We start from the raw sequence: 18,979 nt of genomic DNA on the forward strand, positions 1-18,979 counted from the left end.
GGAACCACATAATCCGGGCGGCTGACCGCAACCAGGCACATCAAATCTTCATATCCGATAGTGGCAGAGTTATCCGGTTGATCAATCATGAAGATGGTAGCCACAAGAAAAGTAAAAAGAATAACCTGTATCCGCATAATCGTGCAAGCCGTCAGGATCAATTTAAGTCTAACAGTCTTTCACTTTCAGTTTCACTGCGTGCCGGCCAGTAAAAGTTAAGTCTATTTATTGGTTCGTATCCTGGGTACAAATCACAAGAAATGAAATGAATCTAACGTACGGTTAACGGTACTTGCTTTTCTACGACTTTTATTTGTTGTGGAATCGATGGCTACTTGAGCACTTCAAATATATAAAAGCCAATATTTATCATTGTCAGCTGAAGCAAGAAACAATTCTGCACTGATTCCATTTAGGTCAAATAAGTAAACCACTGAATGGGATCGAGTCGGAGTATGGTGAGGCGATTTCAACATACAAGATAGAGAGCTCTAAAGGATCATGCAAATAGAGCCATTTGCATGATCGATCCACCAACCCTGCTGTTTTACGTGGACCACTAGGATCCGGCCCTTCTTTCGCTAGCAGTTGAATTCACTATGAATATTGAATACCTACCTTGTACCTTCTCGCTTTTATTTTCTACTAGATCATTTACCAAGGGCAAGAGTTTTAAAATGGTATGATGGGAGCGTTGAAAATGGCGCTGGAGAGGGAGGGTGGGGGGGGGGGGGGGTGCTGGGGAGGGAGTGTCGGCCTTGTATTGCTGACGACAGCAAAAATACTTGAATTTTGGCAAACATTTTTATAGCTCAAATCAGTTTGATTAACAATAAAACTTTGCGAATTTCCTTAATCATGTTAATATTAATATGTTTAAACTTTGTTGAGCAACTGTTTAAATCAGTCGACTCCCAGACCCCCCACCCCCACCGGTCCAGAATTTGAAAACGGAGGGAAAGATTGTTCACATGTCTCGTACTACAGACTACAGTCGAACTACACTTACAGTGCGCGAATTCCTCAGGAGAGCGAAATCTTGTGAAAGGGCTAAGACTAAGAGCCAAGAGGATATAAAATATGAAAGTAACTTTCTTCGACTTATTTTTGGACGTTGATTCCAAATCATAACATGACATGACATGACATGACATGACATGACATGACATGCCATGACATGACATGACATGCCATGACATGACATGACATGCCATGACATGACATGACATGACATGACATGACATGACAGAACTCAGTTATTAACTTCAACTTGGTCGACTGGTAATGTGATCTGTACAGCAGACGCCAGACAGCTCCGATCATGTGTTCATTTCAGAGTTGGCTAAACTTATATACCTTGAGAGAAAGTGTGGATTTGCAAGCTAGTTTACTAATACTATTACTATGCAAAATGCTTAAAATGTATGTAATCAAATGACTTGTGGGTCACCAAACACAGATATGAACCATGACATGACCATAAAAATGCCTGGCAAATTTCAGAATTTGACCGCCAAATTTTTTTAAAGGCCTAAATCACAATTCCACATTAAAACTTAAGGTCGAAATGCGATTCTACGTTTTTCTGAAAATTTCATGTAAAAATATTGAAACCCTATTGAATTCTATTTCTATTGGTTTGAGCGAAATCAGTTTTGCAAATATCGCGAACTGAGATATGGGCGATTTTGTTCATTTTTTGCGATTATTTGAACACAGAATCCACAGTTAGATAGATACTGAGCTGATAATCATATAAAATGTGTAGTATAGGCTTTAAGTTTAAGGATTACCTTCCATATAAAGTTTGTCTCATCCAAAAATATTGATAATTGATATCAAATTTGGTGCGTATGCCCGACTATGGGCATATGGTTTTTAGCTCATGACTCAGTCATATTTTGTCGAATCTTGATGAAAATTCAATATTTATCATTGTCAGCTGAAGCAGGAAACAATTCTGCACTGATTCCATTTAGGTCAAATAAGTAAACCACTGAATGGGATCGAGTCGGAGTATGGTGAGGCGATTTCAACATACAAGATAATGAGCTCTAAAGGATCATGCAAATAGAGCCATTTGCATGATCGATCCACCAACCCTGCGGTTTTACGTGGACCACTAGGATCCGGCCCTTCTTTCGCTAGCAGTTGAATTCACTATGAATATTGAATACCTACCTTGTACCTTCTCGCTTTTATTTTCTACTAAATCATTTACCAAGGGCAAGAGTTTTAAAATGGTATGATGGGAGCGTTGAAAATGGCGCTGGAGAGGTAGGGTGGGGTGGGGGCGCTGGGGAGGGAGTGTCGGCCTTATATTGCTGACGACAGCAAAAATACTTGAATTTTGGCAAACATTTTTGTAGCTCAAATCATTTTGATTAACAATAAAACTTTGCGAATTTCCTTAATCGTGTTAATATTAATATGTTTAAACTTTGTTGAGCAACTTTTTAAATCAGTCGACTCCCAGACCCCCCACCCCCACCGGTCCAGAATTTGAAAACGGAGGGAAAGATTCATGTTCACATGTCTCGTACTACAGACTACAGTCGAACTACACTTACAGTGCGCGAATTCCTCAGGAGAGCGAAATCTTGTGAAAGGGCTAAGACTAAGAGCCAAGAGGATATAAAATATGAAAGTAACTTTCTTCGACTTATTTTTGGACGTTGATTCCAAATCATAACATGACATGACATGATGTATGACATGACATGACATGACATGACATGACATGACATGACATGACATGACATGACATGACATGACATGACATGACATGACATGCCATGACATGACATGACATGACCGGAACTCAGTTATTAACTTCAACTTGGTCGACTGGTAATGTGATCTGTACAGCAGACAGCTCCGATCATGTGTTCATTTCAGAGTTGGCTAAACTTATATACCTTGAGAGAAAGTGTGGATTTGCAAGCTAGTTTACTAATACTATGCAAAATGCTTAAAATGTATGTAATCAAATGACTTGTGGGTCACCAAACACAGATATGAACCATGACATGACCATAAAAATGCCTGGCAAATTTCAGAATTTGACCGCCAATTTTTTTAAAGGCCTAAATCACAATTCCAAATTAAAACTTAAGGTCGAAATGCGATTCTACGTTTTTTCTGAAAATTTCAAGTAAAAATATTGAAACCCTATTGAGTTCTATTGTTTTGAGCGAAATCAGTTTTGCAAATATCGCGAACTGAGATATGGGCGATTTTGTTCATTTTTTGCGATTATTTGCTGAGCTGATAATCATATAGAATGTGTAGTATAGGCTTTAAGTTTAAGGCTTACCTTCCATATAAAGTTTGTCTCATCCAAAAATATTGATAATTGATATCAAATTTGGTGCGTATGCCCAAATATGGTTTTTAGCTCATAACTCAGTCATTTTTTGTCGAATCTTGATGAAAATTCATGGGTTTTGAGCATGTTAATATGATTTGGCATAATTTGGACCAAATATGTGCGTTGCTCTCCCGCGGGCACCAGTGGGCACCCGATTCCGGAACCCCCTCAAAAGTTCGGTCACATGCCCTAGTTTGTTGGTAAATTGCTATCTCGAAATCAAATTTCACAAGAAAATCAGGCGACTGATTACATTAGGATTCTTAAACATATTAATGATACGATTGTTTGTAGTAACAGTATCTTTCAAAAACATCTGTTAATAAATTGTTTGGTAAAATAGAACAATAGTGTGTAAATGCGACTTTATGCGAGTTTATCGTATATAAATTGAATTAAATTCGGGTCAATATTCAGTTAATAAATTGTGGCATGTTAATAAATTAATAAAATGATGGCAGTAAAACTATCCCACGTGTATATATGAACATTGCCGCATAACTATTAAAAGGCAATATACCAGTAAAAATAGGGTTAACAACTGAGTCATAAATACTAAATAGCATATTAAAAGTAAGTTCTCAGACCTTTAACATCTAATCTTAACTAAAAACCTCCTGAAGCTCCTTTTTATATTCTGCTAAAACACCCTCATTAACCTTCATCTTAACAACATTCACTACATTCCTAACATGGTAGACATTGTGCAACATAAGCAGAGTAGGGGCTAACAATTCCCGTGTTATCAACAAATGGTTGATGTACCCTCGTGTATGACGGGTACACGAGAAACACTGACAGTCTTCGACCATCTTGTAAAACTGCCTCGTGTATACAGGGGATTTTAAATCGAGCGTCAGTGATTTAGTCGGCATGTAATCTTCTGCTTTAAATATCAGATTTCTTCCATTTTGAGTTTCTTTGCCTTTTCTCTTCTTGTTATCACTCTCACCACTGATTTGTTGAGGAACATTCACGGCAAGACTAGGCCCGAAATCTTCAGAGGGCTTCTCCGAAGTAAGATTGTCAAGTTGGGAGGGGTCAGGTAGTTTAGAGGGTTTTAGTGTGTTGAGCGCCATTGCCTGGCCCTTGTTGGAGTATTGTAGAGCAAAGGAACTGTCCACAAAGTGACAGCCACAGTTGTGAGCTTGTACCATCTCTAACTCGTTCAGAACTCCTGGACGTGGAGGTCGAAAAGTGAGTTATGTAGAAATAGGATTTTTGTGTTTTTAAGTGTTTATAATTTCATATAAATGAAATGAACATAAATTTCTTTGAAACAGCCAAGTATTTACCTAGCATGAAGACAGGTCGAGAAGGAGGTAATATCGAGATGATATCTTTAACCAGATCCTCCCAGCCCTCCCGGGGTAATGTTGCTCTTTCTATAACGTACCTGGAAAGGTTATGTAACACAATCACGTGCTATAACCTACAGTAAACAAGTGATTGCTGCATCATCGAAGATTTAATGCTCAAATCTGTTAGATACCAATTCAGTCGGAAAACCAATAAAATTCACTATAACAATGAAAATTCTAAAAATATGTTTCAAGCTCCGCACCCGAAGACTTGTCTGGTGGCGAGTAAGTAAGCGCTCTTCATCATCAGCTGTCTGTCTCCTGATCCGGGGATCGGGGCTAGAAGTCGTGACGTCATCTCATTGGAATCTGACAAATGCGTTATTGCTTCCGTCACCTGGTACAGATGTTTTGCTATGTTCTGAGCGATAGTATAATAAGAATATGGTAATATTGTTGTAGTACTTGACAGATAGCTTCACGATAGATGGTCGTAGGACGCGAAACAATTGTTGTCAAAAGATTACAATGAGAATGTTAAATTACCATCAAATTAAAGTTTACAATGCGAACGGTAAATTACTCATTACAAGATTACAATGCGAATGTTAAATTACCCATCGTAGAGTTCGATAACAGGATTTATTAGCTCTCTTCTTACTGACTGTACTTGGTACCACATCTGATAAAGAGACGAACATCTCCGGCTGACAAACCTGACATTTTTAGATGGGATTAAGCAGGTAAAATCTGACTTTACATAGATACACTGGCTGAATTGATAAACCAAACAGTTTCAAATTAACAGCCAAGGTTTTAATGCAAGATAAGTGTAAAAAAGATTAGAGATAAAAGAATGATGTGCCCTCTTAAGTAAATAACCTTGATGATCTCAATGTAGTCTTTAGAAGTGACTTTCTTGTTACCGCCTTTACCCCACACTGACATACTCAGTTGATCGTTAAAAGAGGTTAAATCACATGGCTCTGAACTGATAGGGTATTGCGGTGTTACAATTTATAGATGTGGATTCTGGTGGGGACGTGGAGCATTTTTTTTGACACCTGATATTGATTCTGGGGTTAATTTCTGTCAGGTTTCAAAATAATATGCTTCACCTCCACACCAGAATTGACATATTTTATAACTGCAGAGAAAGTAATTTACAATCCACCGATTAGTAAATCAGCAAGTTCTTAATTGCGAATATTTATTATTTAAACACTATGAATAACGAAATAAGCTACCAGTTTTCAAACCTGTCAAAAGGATTAAGAATGATCTTATTCTTTGTGTTAACAAATTGAGAGAGTGTTTTGCCAAGTTTTCCAAGAACTTTTACACTGTTAAATATTGAATGTAGGGGGACGATGCTGAAATCTGAAACGTATGAGATGTTCACAGTGACAAAAGGGGATGAGCGATACAAGATTGTATTACATTCAAGTTCATTAGGATCTCATTACTGAATATCAGTAAAGAGCAAGGCCTTGACCGAAATAAGAAATTTCGCGGTTTTGACTAAAAATTTTACCAGTAACTAATCAGTGCAATGAAAATATTGAGTATGTCCTAACGGTAGGCGGGTAGGAAATATTCGAATTTCAGCTTTCCGCGACCCAAATTTTACTGTTTTGACTGAACTTTTCTTGTATGACCATCTTACTTAAGGTCACTGAGGATGGCACAAGGGTTCCATCATAAAGATGATAAAGCGATACTGAGTTAGCATAGCCAATCTTGAATTCTATGATCATCAAAATAACGAAACCTTATAAAAATAATCATTTTGCACGAACCTCCATTGACTTCAGAGGAACACAGGTCAGCAGTAATATGAGGAACCTGCCCACAGTGAGTGTAACTGATAACATTGGGCGAGTGCAGAGTGAAGCACTCACTTGCAAACACTCGCACTAGATTAGCACTCGAGTTCAGCTGCTCCCGTCTTTTCTGGTCCACTTCCACCTTTACTTCTAGTTCTGGAGTGGGGAAAGAATTTGTGACACCGGTTTAGGAAAAAGTTAATTCCAGTGAAAAAGTTGACTGAAAGACAGGCTTGGTATTGTTTGGTATTTACTAGAAAATACCACAATTTACAAAACCAATTTTATAGTAAAAAATACCATACCTGGATTGATGAGAATACTCTCATTCTTCTTTTTAGATTGAGATTTCTCAAGCTCAGATTTATTTCTTATAACACCGTTATCATTATCATCAGCTACTTTCAGCTTCTTAGAGGACATTACATCTTGTTTCTCGGGAGATCGTTTAGCGACCATCATCTCTACAGGCAATAACGATTTTATTAGAATTAGGGCCAGCAAATATCATTTTGATAATAACTTGCAATTGTAATCTGATACTCAACTGGAAAAGACGTTTTTGTGTTTTGGCAAAATAAAATAATCAATAGGATTACAAATATAGAGAAATTGAGAAATTGTTGATTACAATGTAACATATTATTTTCAAAATCTTATAGAATCGATAAAAATTCAAGTAAAGTAATTTTGGTAAATTTCACTTTAAATAACAACATAGATATAATTAGCAGTTACAAAACCATTCCTTTCATGAAAATGCTGGGGTTTTAAAGACAAATAAAGATACCTGATATGATCTATTTCATCTAAGTTTTTGTCCAAAAATCGGCAGCAAAGATTTATTTGTAATATAAATTGGTTCTCCCAGCACTCCCTCTCCCTCTCCCTCTCCCTCTCCCTCTCCCTCTCCCTCTCCCTCTCCCTCTCCCTCTCCCTCTCCCTCTCCCTCTCCCTCTCCCTCTCCCTCTCCCTCTCCCTCTCCCTCTCCCTCTCCCTCTCCCTCTCCCTCTCCCTCTCCCTCTCCCTCTCCCTCTCCCTCTCCCTCTCCCTCTCCCTCTCCCTCTCCCTCTCCCTCTCCCTCTCCCTCTCCCTCTCCCTCTCCCTCTCCCTCTCTGACAAACTTGGTACAGCCTCTTTGTTAACTGGTATATAGATTATAGATTATGCGCGCAGTTACATAAAGAACTATACTAAATTCATCTAACCGTACTAAAACATTCTAAAACCATAAAAATCGTACAAAAAAGTTCTAAAACCATAGATTCACGTTAAATTCAGATTAAGAGCTGATCGTAATCTCTCTCTCTGACACACTTGGTACAGCCTAATGATGCTCTTTGTTAACTGGTATATATTATGTGCGCCGTTACATTGTATTATACTGATATGCAAAGTATTGTAAAAGTATATCATTCCCGGTTAATTAAACTAATAATTTACACAATAAACCATGCTTCAGAGAACAAAATTAAACCTATCTAGGTACCGGACGCATTGTGATCTCACAATGAAATTAATAAGTGTACAATCCATAGTCCTTGTGTACAGTTCATATCTGAAGGTAAATTCCAACATACCTTTCCGCTTTTGAATTCTGGTCTACCACACCAGCTTAATGGAACGTTAGTAAATTTATTCTTCATCGTATACATAGAAAAGTGCATATCTTTAGCTTGAAACTCCTCATGGTAATGTATTATCTCAGAATAATCATTAGGATCCGTACATAGTTTAATGTTTGCCCCGTCTTTAGCAGAAACTTTTTTTAGAATAAATCCACATTTTCCTGGTTTAGAGCAATTATTCACTGTAGTTGAACAAACGAGCGCCACTTTCGCTTCCTTTTCAAATAAAGAATGGATGCTTGAATACTGGCCACCTGAAAAAGAATGAACTTGACCGTCCAGAGAAATCCATCGATCCTTTTCGAATGCGGAGGAGCAAAATCTGCGATCAGCTTTGATAATCCCGAAAAAATTACTTTTGTGAAAGTCATGTCTGTCAAAGTTTAACCAGTGATCCATAATCCGATTCCATTTTCTGATTTCTTTGATTTCGTAAATTGATTGCAGCAGCTGAGGAGAGATTTCTACTCTAAAATTCTTATTCTTCCACATCCAAGTCCACAATCCCTCAAAAAACATTATCAAGTTAGTTACTTGCTCTGATTTACCCAACCAATCAACAACTTCATCAAATGTTATACTGCAATCTAATGTGTGGAACAAGTTCGGAATTGCATGAATGTCTTCACGTGGAACTAAATCTGCGTGCTTTAGAGGAGAAAGCTCTCCTTTTCTAAGTGACTTTCTGAGAAGTTGAAATACCCAACTCATATGTTTATACGAGCCAACAGCTAATCTTTCGAGTGAATCAAACAGTTGTTCAAAGATGACAATGTTGTTCTGATGACATAAATACAATTCACAGTTCTCAAGAAGATATTTACAGTTAGCAGGTACAAATGTTTCTCCTTTAGACAAACTTGCTGTAAGTTGTTCAGTTAAAGGTTCAACAACAAACTCAACTTTAGTTCCAGCCAGTTCTATGATCAAGTCCAGCTGTTGGCAGGTCAGATAGGACAAGTTTTCCAAGTATCTGCTAATAAAATCTTGTTGTCCATTCAGGGATTTAATCTTTGTGAAAGCAATTTCTACCATTTCTCGAGATTTAAGGTTGGTCAGTACAAAAGCAGCTTCTTCAAACAAAAAGAAGAAATCTTCATAAGAAGGTTCTTTAATAGCTGCAGCAATATCAGCAAACTGTTCAACACATCTTGTAGCTAGCCATGACATTTCAAAGACGTTAGCTAATTTGTTGATATCTCTAAAGAGAACTCTAGATATTGGTGGACTCTCTCCCGAGTAGGCAGCATCTATAAAATATCTCACAGCATCCTCACTGAACTCCTCCATATCCACACTGGTCAGATGAAGAGTTGTGGTCATGTGATCTATCACGGGACTGTTGAAAGATAGGATCACTGAACTGGCTGGTATCACTGCCCCCTGACTTGCCTTGAGTTCCAGGGTACTGTGGGTTGGAGAGTCCAGTAACCGGATACCAAAATTCATTGGCACACTCACATTCGGAGCCATTGTTCCTGGGTTAAACCAATCAAATATTCAACAATATAAATAAATTATTAGAACTAGAGCAAAACATATAAAATAGATGAGCGAATAAATAAGGACTTTCAAGATTGAACTGAATGGATCGCAAATTTTACCATGTTGTGATGTTCTCCTATGGTACGGAAAAGCAAGAAAGACAAAACTGAAGAATAAAGGCAATGAAATGATTTAATGACATATGATTTAATGACATATATTTAATGACATATTGTAATCTCTGAAGTTTAAATACTAATATTTCAAAAATCTAACTCATCTAATCGTACTAAAACATTCTAAGACTAAAAAAAAAATTTAGCTTAGGAGCTGATCGTCATCTTTCTGACACGCTTGGTACAGCCTAATGAGGCTCATTGTTGCACTTGATAAGCCGTAAGTGACAAGCTGTTAATGAGATTCCGCCAGGTTTTTCAATGATCATGCAAATTTTAACTATTCACTTTACATTTATCTAACAAAAGGAACCTTGAAAAATTTAGAATTCCTAGCTTAAAGGGCACCCATGACGAAATAGTGCAAAAGAGTGCTGACGCACCACACCCACTGTAATAAAAAGAATTGTACAAAACCTTAAGGGAATCTAAGTTTGACCCATATTTGTAATCCATGAAACTTGTGTGCAACTCTGACACGAACTGCGCCAAGTATTACAGGGTTGCTTGTGGGCAATGTGGGCAGTTACTTGTGAGCCACCCTTTATGATGGTTGCTTCGAAATATATATGGAGCGAAGGAACAACTTTCATTTTTAAATTAAACCTTTCCTCAAATATTGTATAATCATAATATGTAAAAATTTGTCCATTGTCAATCTCAATATCTCAACATAAAAACACAGAATAATATCTAGCTTATCAAAATAATTATCGTTATAGATTATGTGTGCAGTTACATTCAATGTGGATTGAACTATACCATACTATTTACCTATTGATTACTCCTCTTGATTTCACATAGATATTATTTATATCAGATGAAAAAATGAATAAGAATTATAAAGTGAACCATTCCTGGTCAATTAATCTTTAATTTACACTATAAACCATGCGAGTGAAAACAAAATTGGACCCATCTAGGTACCCTACAATTTGTCATCTCTCTCACATATGTGTAGTCGTTTTACATTTGGTTGCAAATAGCGAGCTCTGTTATCAGCTGTTGTAACTTGCGATAAGAAGTGCTTGTCTTTTAGTGTGATCGTTGTGAACTGTACATTGGAATTATATACACGATGCAGTACTCATACCATGAACATACGAAGCATTTGGTCGATGACCCCGATAATGATGATCTGTTTAGTGCCAGACATGCAGATCAGGTAGCGAGAGCTACAAACAGTGTTTTTAATGAAATGTGCCATGAACTGGATGTTAAGGAATACGGAGATCTAGTATTGAAAAACCTGAACAAGCGATCAGTTTCGAAAGAAAAACTGTGTGATTGGCTGCAAACTGTTTGCTTCATTTTGAATCGTTATGCAGCTCCTCATTTGCAAATGGCTGCGGAGAGAGTAGATAAACAGAACATTTCATTAATCGCGGAGCAGAAAACTGTCATTGATTTGCAGAAGCAGTTCATTGAAAAGAAGGACGAAGAACTCAAGTCTGTCCAAACAACTGTGCAGACAGAGATGAAATCATATTCTTCTGCCCTGAAGAAGACTTGTGCAGCTGCTCTTACGCCAAAGAAGATCTGTACTGCAGTTAAGACAATAGCTGAAAAGGATGAAAGAAGCAGAAACGTCGTAATCTACGGAATAAGTGAATCCGACGGCGAGAAGTTAGAAAACAAAGTTGCTGAAGTTCTTGGTGAGATAAACGAGAAACCTTCATTTCGTGACTGTTGTAGAGTTGGTTTGAAGAGAGCCGGCACATTAATACGACCTACTAAACTATCTCTAAATAGCTCTGATATGGTTACTCAGGTGCTGCGAAAAGCGAAACTACTACGCACAAAAGAGGGCTATAAAAGTATCTACATTTGCCCAGACAGATCAGTGGAAGAAAGGAGAGCTTACAAGAAGCTCTGGGAGGAATTGAAAGAGAAGAGGAAAGCAGAGCCTAACAGAGTTCATTTCATAAGGAACAATAAGATTGTCAGCTCTGATAAGAACAGTGTATCAGCCTCGTCTGAATAAATTTGAACTGTTTCACATTCTTCACCACACATTTATTTTATCACAATTTTATTTCACACTTTTAAAAATCATATCGGGGCCATATAATTGCGGGCACGTTTTACTGTGCAGTACCGTGTTTGGTCTCCCGTCAGATTTTACAGACGGGGGCAATAATTTATTCGAGTTTATTTCATACGTTGTAATTGCTGTACTCTGTAAAGTTTGAAAAGTATTTAATAAAAAAAAAAATGAAATCAATAAATGTATAGTCCATTTTCCTTGTGTATAGTTCATATCTGAAGGCACAATCCAACATACCTTTCCGTTTTTGAATTCTGGTCTACCACACCAGCTTAAAGGAAGGTTTGTAAACTTCGTGCCAGTTGTAAAAATAGAAATGTGCATATTTTTAGCTTGAAACTCCTCATGGTAATGTATCTTGTCAGAATAATCAATAGGGTCAGTACAGAGTTTAATGTTTGCTCCGTCTTTAGCAGGAACTGTTTTTAGAATAAATCCACATTTTCCTGGTTTAGAGCAATTATTCACTGTAGTTGAACAAACGAGCGCCACTTTCGTTTCCTTTTCGAACAAAGAAAGGATGCTTGAATACTGGCCACCTGAAAGAGAATGATTTTGACCGTTCAGAGAAATCCATCGATCTTTTTCGTATGCAGAGGAGCAAAATCTACGATCAGCTTTGATAATCCAGAAAAGACTACTTTCGTTAAACTCATGAATATCGTAGTTCAACCAGTGCTGACTAAACCGATCCCATTTTCTGATTTCTTTGATTTTGTAAATTGATTGCAGCAGCTGAGGAGAGATTTCTACTCTAAAATTATTATTCTTCCACATCCAAGTCCACAATCCCTCAAAAAACATCATCAAGTTGGTTACTTGCTCTGATTTACCCAACCAATCAACAACTTCATCAAATGTCATACTGTAGTCTAATGTGTGGAACAAGTTAGGTACAACGTTAACGTCCCCCAAAGCATCTGTGGAGGTACTGGTTCCAACTAAAGATTTAGATTGTCTTTCTCGCTTTACGACAGACTTTCGGAGAAGTTGTAGAGTCCACTTTGTTTCAGTTAACGAGTCTTTAGTAATATTCTCCAGCACATCAAATATTTGTTCAAACATCTTAATGTTTCTCTGATGACATAGATACAATTCACAGTTTTCAAGAAGATATTTACAGTTAGCATGTACAACTATTTCTCTTCTAGACAAACTTGCTGTAAGTTGTTCTGTTAAAGGTTTAACAACAAATTCAACTTTAGTTCCGGCCAGTTCTATGATCAAGTCCAGCTGTCGACAAGACATATAGGACAAGTTTTCCAAGTATCTGCTAATAAAATCTTGCTGTCCATTCAGGGATTGAATCTTTGTGAAAGCTATCTCAACCATTTCTCGAGATTTGAGATTAGTCAGCACAAAAGCAGCTTCTTCAAACAGAAAGAAGAAATCTTCATAAGAAGGTCCTTTGATAGCTGCAGCAATATCAGCAAACTGTTCAACACATCTTGTAGCCAGCCATGACATTTCAAACACGTTAGCTAATTTGTTGATATCTCTAAAGAGAACTCTAGATATTGGTGGACTCTCTCCCGAGTAGGCAGCATCTATAAAATATCTCACAGCATCCTCACTGAACTCCTCCATATCCACACTGGTCAGATGAAGAGTTGTGGTCATGTGATCTATCACGGGACTGTTGAAAGATAGGATCACTGAACTGGCTGGTATCACTGCCCCCTTACTTGCCTTTAGTTCCAGGGTACTGTGGGTTGGAGAGTCCAGTAACCGGATACCAAAATTCATTGGTACACTCACATTCGGAGCCATTGTAATATGTAGCTGCTACCTATGTCATGAAAGTTAGAATGAATCAAAACTATGAAAATAATTAAATGGCAGGGCAGGATTTGTACTGTAAATGATGGACGAAGTTAAAGAAAACGACAAAATATTATTGACCTTTCTTCCAGAATTTCAGAATTAACTCACAGAGATAGTCTTTTAAAAACGATTGTGCAGTTAAAGCAAATAATTCTCATTTATAAAACAAACAATAATTGTTATCATACCATTCACTGATCATGAAATTTTCAATAAACAAACCATTTTGGTGATGTAACCCATGCCTTGCAATGATTATATCCCCAACCGAACCCCCGTGAACTTGTGAATGATATAATAATAATAATAATAACGCTTTATTTGTATACCGCTTAGGCCGTATAAGCGACCAAAGTCCAAAAAATGGAGTTGATACTGGCCAACAAAGCGGTGCAGATAAATTTACCTTAGTAGTCCCTTTTCTAATCAAAAATTCAAATTTATAAATTGTAGATTGATCTTAAAGTCCTGCGTCCATGACTACTGAATCACCAAAAATACTGTTCGCACATACAGGATAGGCTTGATGAAATAGATGGGTCATCAGTCACATGCAAGGGCATTAAAGTGGTGCACTTTCCTCACCAAATATCAGAGAGCGGTCTCACCAACCCAATGGAGAATCATATTAAAGAGTTAAAGGAACAACGTAGTACTTCAGCCATCCACGTCTCAATTCCAATCTCAACTAGCCAACACAAATATAACATTCTACTCGATTCCTCCTCTATCTACAATATTACAATGAAAGTTAATCTACTACTGACTACATCCTAACGGAATTCCTGAACTTGAGTAGATACTGCCTTGACATTCCTGTAACTTGATACTGATAGATAACCTAGCTCTCCTTGCGCTCTATGAGCTATTTCTGTACACTTATCCTGCTAAGGAGTATGAGGGAGCTGGATCTGAAGCGGAGAGTACGGATATCAAACGATTTTCCAGTATCTATAAAAGATACTTCCATATCGGCAAGATCGCAGAGGGAGTGTGCCGTAAGACATAATATGCGGTTACATATGCGATCTTTCCTGTGTGTGCCCTAAATATGAGTGTAAAACGAGCTGGTGCTCAAACGACATAATAGCAGATACCAAGTGTGAGACGACCTGTGGAACATGTGACCAGACTTGTCAGAACAGCTTCAAGTACGGCTGCAAGGAGGAGTGGTGTCAAAATAACCTTCTAGCGGAGAAATACTGCCAGAAGACCTGCGGGACTTGTGTAGACGAGGGGGAGGAATGGAGGATATTCTGGAGACACACTTACACCTTGTCCTGACGGATCTTGTAAAGCTTCACTTATGGAATGCTTTGGAGAAGACAGTTCTATGGTCGGACTATAATCCACATATTTCTTATTTTTTAAATAGTAGATGTTAGATTCGGTAATCAATTATTGAATTATGCGTTTAAGTTGTCTTACTCAAATAAACCTTTAAGATGAAATGCTCGGAGAATTTGTCCACACCTCATGCTTTAGTAATTAGCCTTTAATTTCTACCCATTAATTCTGAGTACAGAGTGTCCCAAAGGTATTTTAATGGTCATAACTCAAGCATTAACTGTAATCAATGAAATAGTTGTGCAATTCTGACAAGAATTGTGAACAGTCACTTCTGGGCCACCCTTACCTAGCTGTATGATGGTTATTTCGGAATTCGGAATATAGTGAAACAAAAAATTTTAAATTAAAACCTCTCCCCTGATATCGAATAATCGTGTGTTAGTACAGAACAATATCTAGCTTATCAAGATATTTATCATTATAGATTATGCGTGCAGTTACATTCAATGTGGATTGAACTATACCATACTATTTACCTATTGATTACTCCTCTTGATTTCACATAGATTTTTCTTATATCAGATAAAAATATGAATAAGAATGATAAAGTAAACCATTCCTGGTCAATTAAATTATAATTTACACTATAAACCATGCGAGTGAAAACAAAATTGGACCCATCTAGGTACCCTACAACTTGTCATCTCTCAATGAAATCAATAAATGTATAGTCCATTTTCCTTGTGTATAGTCCATATCTGAAGGAACATTCCAACATACCTGTCCGCTTTTGAATTCTGGTCTACCACACCAGCTTAAAGGAAGGTTTGTAAACTTCTTGTCAGTTGTAAAAATAGAAATGTGCATATTTTTAGCTTGAAACTCCTCGTGGTAATGTATCTTGTCAGAATAATCAATAGGGTCAGTACATAGTTTAATGTTTGCTCCATCTTTAGCAGGAACTGTTTTTAGAATAAATCCACATTTTCCTGGTTTAGAGCAATTATTCACTGTAGTTGAACATTCGAGCGCCACTTTCGCTTCCTTTTCGAATAAAGAAAGGATGCTTGAATACTGGCCACCTGAAAGAGAATGATTTTGACCGTTCAGAGAAATCCATCGATCCTTTTCGTATCCGGGGGAGGAGCAAAATCTACAATCAGCTTTGATAATCCCGAAAAAACTACTTTCGTTAAACTCGTGAATATCGTAGTTCAACCAGTACTGACAAAAACGATTCCATTTTCTGATTTCTTTGATTTCGTAAATTGATTGCAGCAGCTGAGGAGAGAATTCTACTCTAAAATTATTATTCTTCCACATCCAAGTCCACAATCCCTCAAAAAACATCATCAAGTTAGTAACTTGCTCTGATTTACCTAACCAATCAATAACTTCATCAAATGTCATACTGCAGTCTATTGTGTGGAACAAGTTTGGTATAACGTTAACATCCTCCAAACAATCTGTGGAGGTATTGGAATCAACTAAAGATTTAGATTGTCTTTTTCGCTTTACGACAGACTTCCGAATTAGTTGTAGAGTCCACTTTGTTTCAGTGAACGATTCTTTAGTTATTTTCTCCAATACATCAAACAGTTGTTCAAACATCTTAATGTTGTTCTGATGACATAAATACAATTCACAGTTCTCAAGAAGATATTTACAGTTAGCAGGTACAACTGTTTCTCCTTTAGACAAACTTGCTGTAAGTTGTTCTGTTAAAGGTTTAACAACAAACTCAACTTTAGTTCCAACCAGTTCTATGATCAAGTCCAGCTGTCGACAAGACAGATAGGACAAGTTTTCCAAGTATCTGCTAATAAAATCTGGTTGTCCATTCAGGGATTGAATCTTTGTGAAAGCTATCTCAACCATTTTTCGAGATTTGAGATTAGTCAGCACAAAAGCAGCTTCTTCAAACAGAAAGAAGAAATCTTCATAAGAAGGTCCTTTGATATCTAATGCAATATCAGCAAACTGTTCAACACATCTTGTAGCCAGCCATGACATTTCAAACACGTTAGCTAATTTATTGATATCTCTAAAGAGAACTCTAGATATTGGTGGACTCTCTCCCGAGTAGGCAGCATCTATAAAATATCTCACAGCATCCTCACTGAACTCCTCCATATCCACACTGGTCAGATGAAGAGTTGTGGTCATGTGATCTATCACGGGACTGTTGAAAGATAGGATCACTGAACTGGCTGGTATCACTGCCCCCTCACTTGCCTTTAGTTCCAGGGTACTGTGTGTTGGAGAGTCCAGTAACCGGATACCAAAATTCATTGGTACACTCACGTTCGGGGCCATTGTTCCTGAGTGAAGAAAATTAGAATAAACCAAGCCAATAGCAATATATATAATAGTGACAAGATTGAAAACTACTAGTTCGATCAGTAAGGTTCGGCTGGCTTAGGTAAGAATACACTATGATAAAATTACCAGTGTATCCTCTGTAATTCCAGTCATAGGCATTGTTGAAAATATTGTATCTTTATATTATGCAGTATTTAAAAAAAATTAAGTACATTTGATTGTTTTAAAACTGTTCCAAGTAAACACTGCACCTCCATTTTAAACAAAAAATCGCATAATAAATTTGTCGGTAAAAGTAGTGATATAAGTATCATATTGTCTAGTTCATCAAAAATTCAATCCGAATTTACCAGAAAAGACAATACAAAATTGCTTACTGGCCAATGATTGCATTGAAAGACAATGAGAACATGCTAGGATTTATGAAAATATAAAAAAACAAAAATATAATTTACGGAATCAGAAATAACTGAATATCTTCGCTCTATCTCTCTTGTAAACAATGCAGTACAGAGGATAAGCCTTCAATATTTTCATTCTCTTCATGTTCAGTGTGTAATGTGAGGTATTTACCATTAAATGTCTACAGCAAAAATTATAAATTATGCATTTGATTAACAAGTACAACATTATTAATTCCCAATTCAAACAGTAAAAGATGTAAAGTAAAATCAATAAAATAACAATATCCCTGAAAATTGTTCAAAGCTATTTGAACCATTTCTCGAGATTTAAGCTTAGTCAGTATAAAAGCAGCTTCTTCAAACAAAAAGAAGAAATCTTCATAAGAAGGTTCTTCAATAGCTGCAGCAATATCAGCAAAGTGTTCAACACATCTTGAAGCCAGCCATGACATTTCAAACGCATTAGCTAATATCCACACTAGTCAGATGAAGAGTTGTGGTCATGTGATCTATCACGGGACTGTTGAAAGATAGGATCACTGAACTGGCTGGTATCACTGCCCCCTTACTTGCCTTTAGTTCCAGAGTACTGTGGGTTGGAGAGTCCAGTAACCGGATACCAAAATTCATTGGTACACTCACATTCGGAGCCATTGTTCCTGGGTTGAATCAATAAAATATTCAAAAATATAAATACATTATTAGAACTATAGTCCGATGAAAAGTTTTGCTCCTATTATTCTAATAATTGATTTATATTGTCGAATATGCCGATTTATTTATATATGTGTTTTGCTGCAAAACATATGCAAATAAATCGGCAAAAAAAGGACTTTCAAGATTATACTGAATGAATTTGTACCATTGTATGATGTTGTCTTGCGGAAAAATGAGGAAGACAAAACTGAAAAACAAAGGCAATGAAAAAATTTTATGACATCATTGTAATCATCTGAAATATAAACATTTATTTCAAAAATCTAATTCATTTAACCGTACTAAACATTCTAAAACCATAAAAATCGTACTAAAACGTTCTAAAACCATAAATTCACGTTAAATTCAGATTAAGAGCTGATCGTAATCTCTCTCTCTCTCTCTGACACACTTGGTACAGCCTAATGATGCTCTTTGTTAACTGGTATGTAGATTATGTGCGCAGTTGGGGGGGGGGGGGGGTCCAACCCGATTTTCCGATCATTCCGATTCCGATTTTGGCCTCATCAACCCTCATATCGGAAATCGGGTTGGACCCCCCCCCCCCCCCCCCGCACTTACATTGAATTATAATACTAGACTATTTGCC

General features: G+C 37.1%; 3 protein-coding genes across 3 annotated transcripts in view; all 3 read right to left on the minus strand.

Moving 5' to 3' along the window:
* LOC134819316 (diphthine methyltransferase homolog) overlaps positions 1-18,979 on the minus strand; it is a 75,920-nt gene that overhangs the window by 22,242 nt on the left and 34,699 nt on the right. The window lies entirely within an intron of this gene.
* LOC134819315 (transmembrane protein 64-like) overlaps positions 1-18,979 on the minus strand; it is a 106,233-nt gene that overhangs the window by 19,620 nt on the left and 67,634 nt on the right. The window lies entirely within an intron of this gene.
* The window catches only part of LOC134819314 (queuine tRNA-ribosyltransferase accessory subunit 2-like), a 50,176-nt gene continuing 34,714 nt past the window's right edge, over positions 3,518-18,979 (minus strand). Inside the window, exons 2-9 of the mRNA XM_063829206.1 lie at positions 6,803-6,961; positions 6,471-6,653; positions 5,931-6,051; positions 5,554-5,662; positions 5,289-5,387; positions 4,935-5,068; positions 4,666-4,766; positions 3,518-4,547 (exon numbers count right to left, since the gene is read on the minus strand). Of these exons, the coding sequence (XP_063685276.1) occupies positions 3,973-4,547; positions 4,666-4,766; positions 4,935-5,068; positions 5,289-5,387; positions 5,554-5,662; positions 5,931-6,051; positions 6,471-6,653; positions 6,803-6,959 (1,479 nt within the window). The 5' untranslated portion in view covers positions 6,960-6,961 and the 3' untranslated portion in view covers positions 3,518-3,972. The remainder of the gene's footprint in view (positions 4,548-4,665; positions 4,767-4,934; positions 5,069-5,288; positions 5,388-5,553; positions 5,663-5,930; positions 6,052-6,470; positions 6,654-6,802; positions 6,962-18,979) is intronic.

The sequence above is a fragment of the Bolinopsis microptera genome, chromosome 8 (genome assembly GCF_026151205.1).
Source record: "Bolinopsis microptera isolate Bmic1 chromosome 8, MBARI_Bmic_1.0, whole genome shotgun sequence".
Classification (NCBI taxonomy): domain Eukaryota; kingdom Metazoa; phylum Ctenophora; class Tentaculata; order Lobata; family Bolinopsidae; genus Bolinopsis; species Bolinopsis microptera.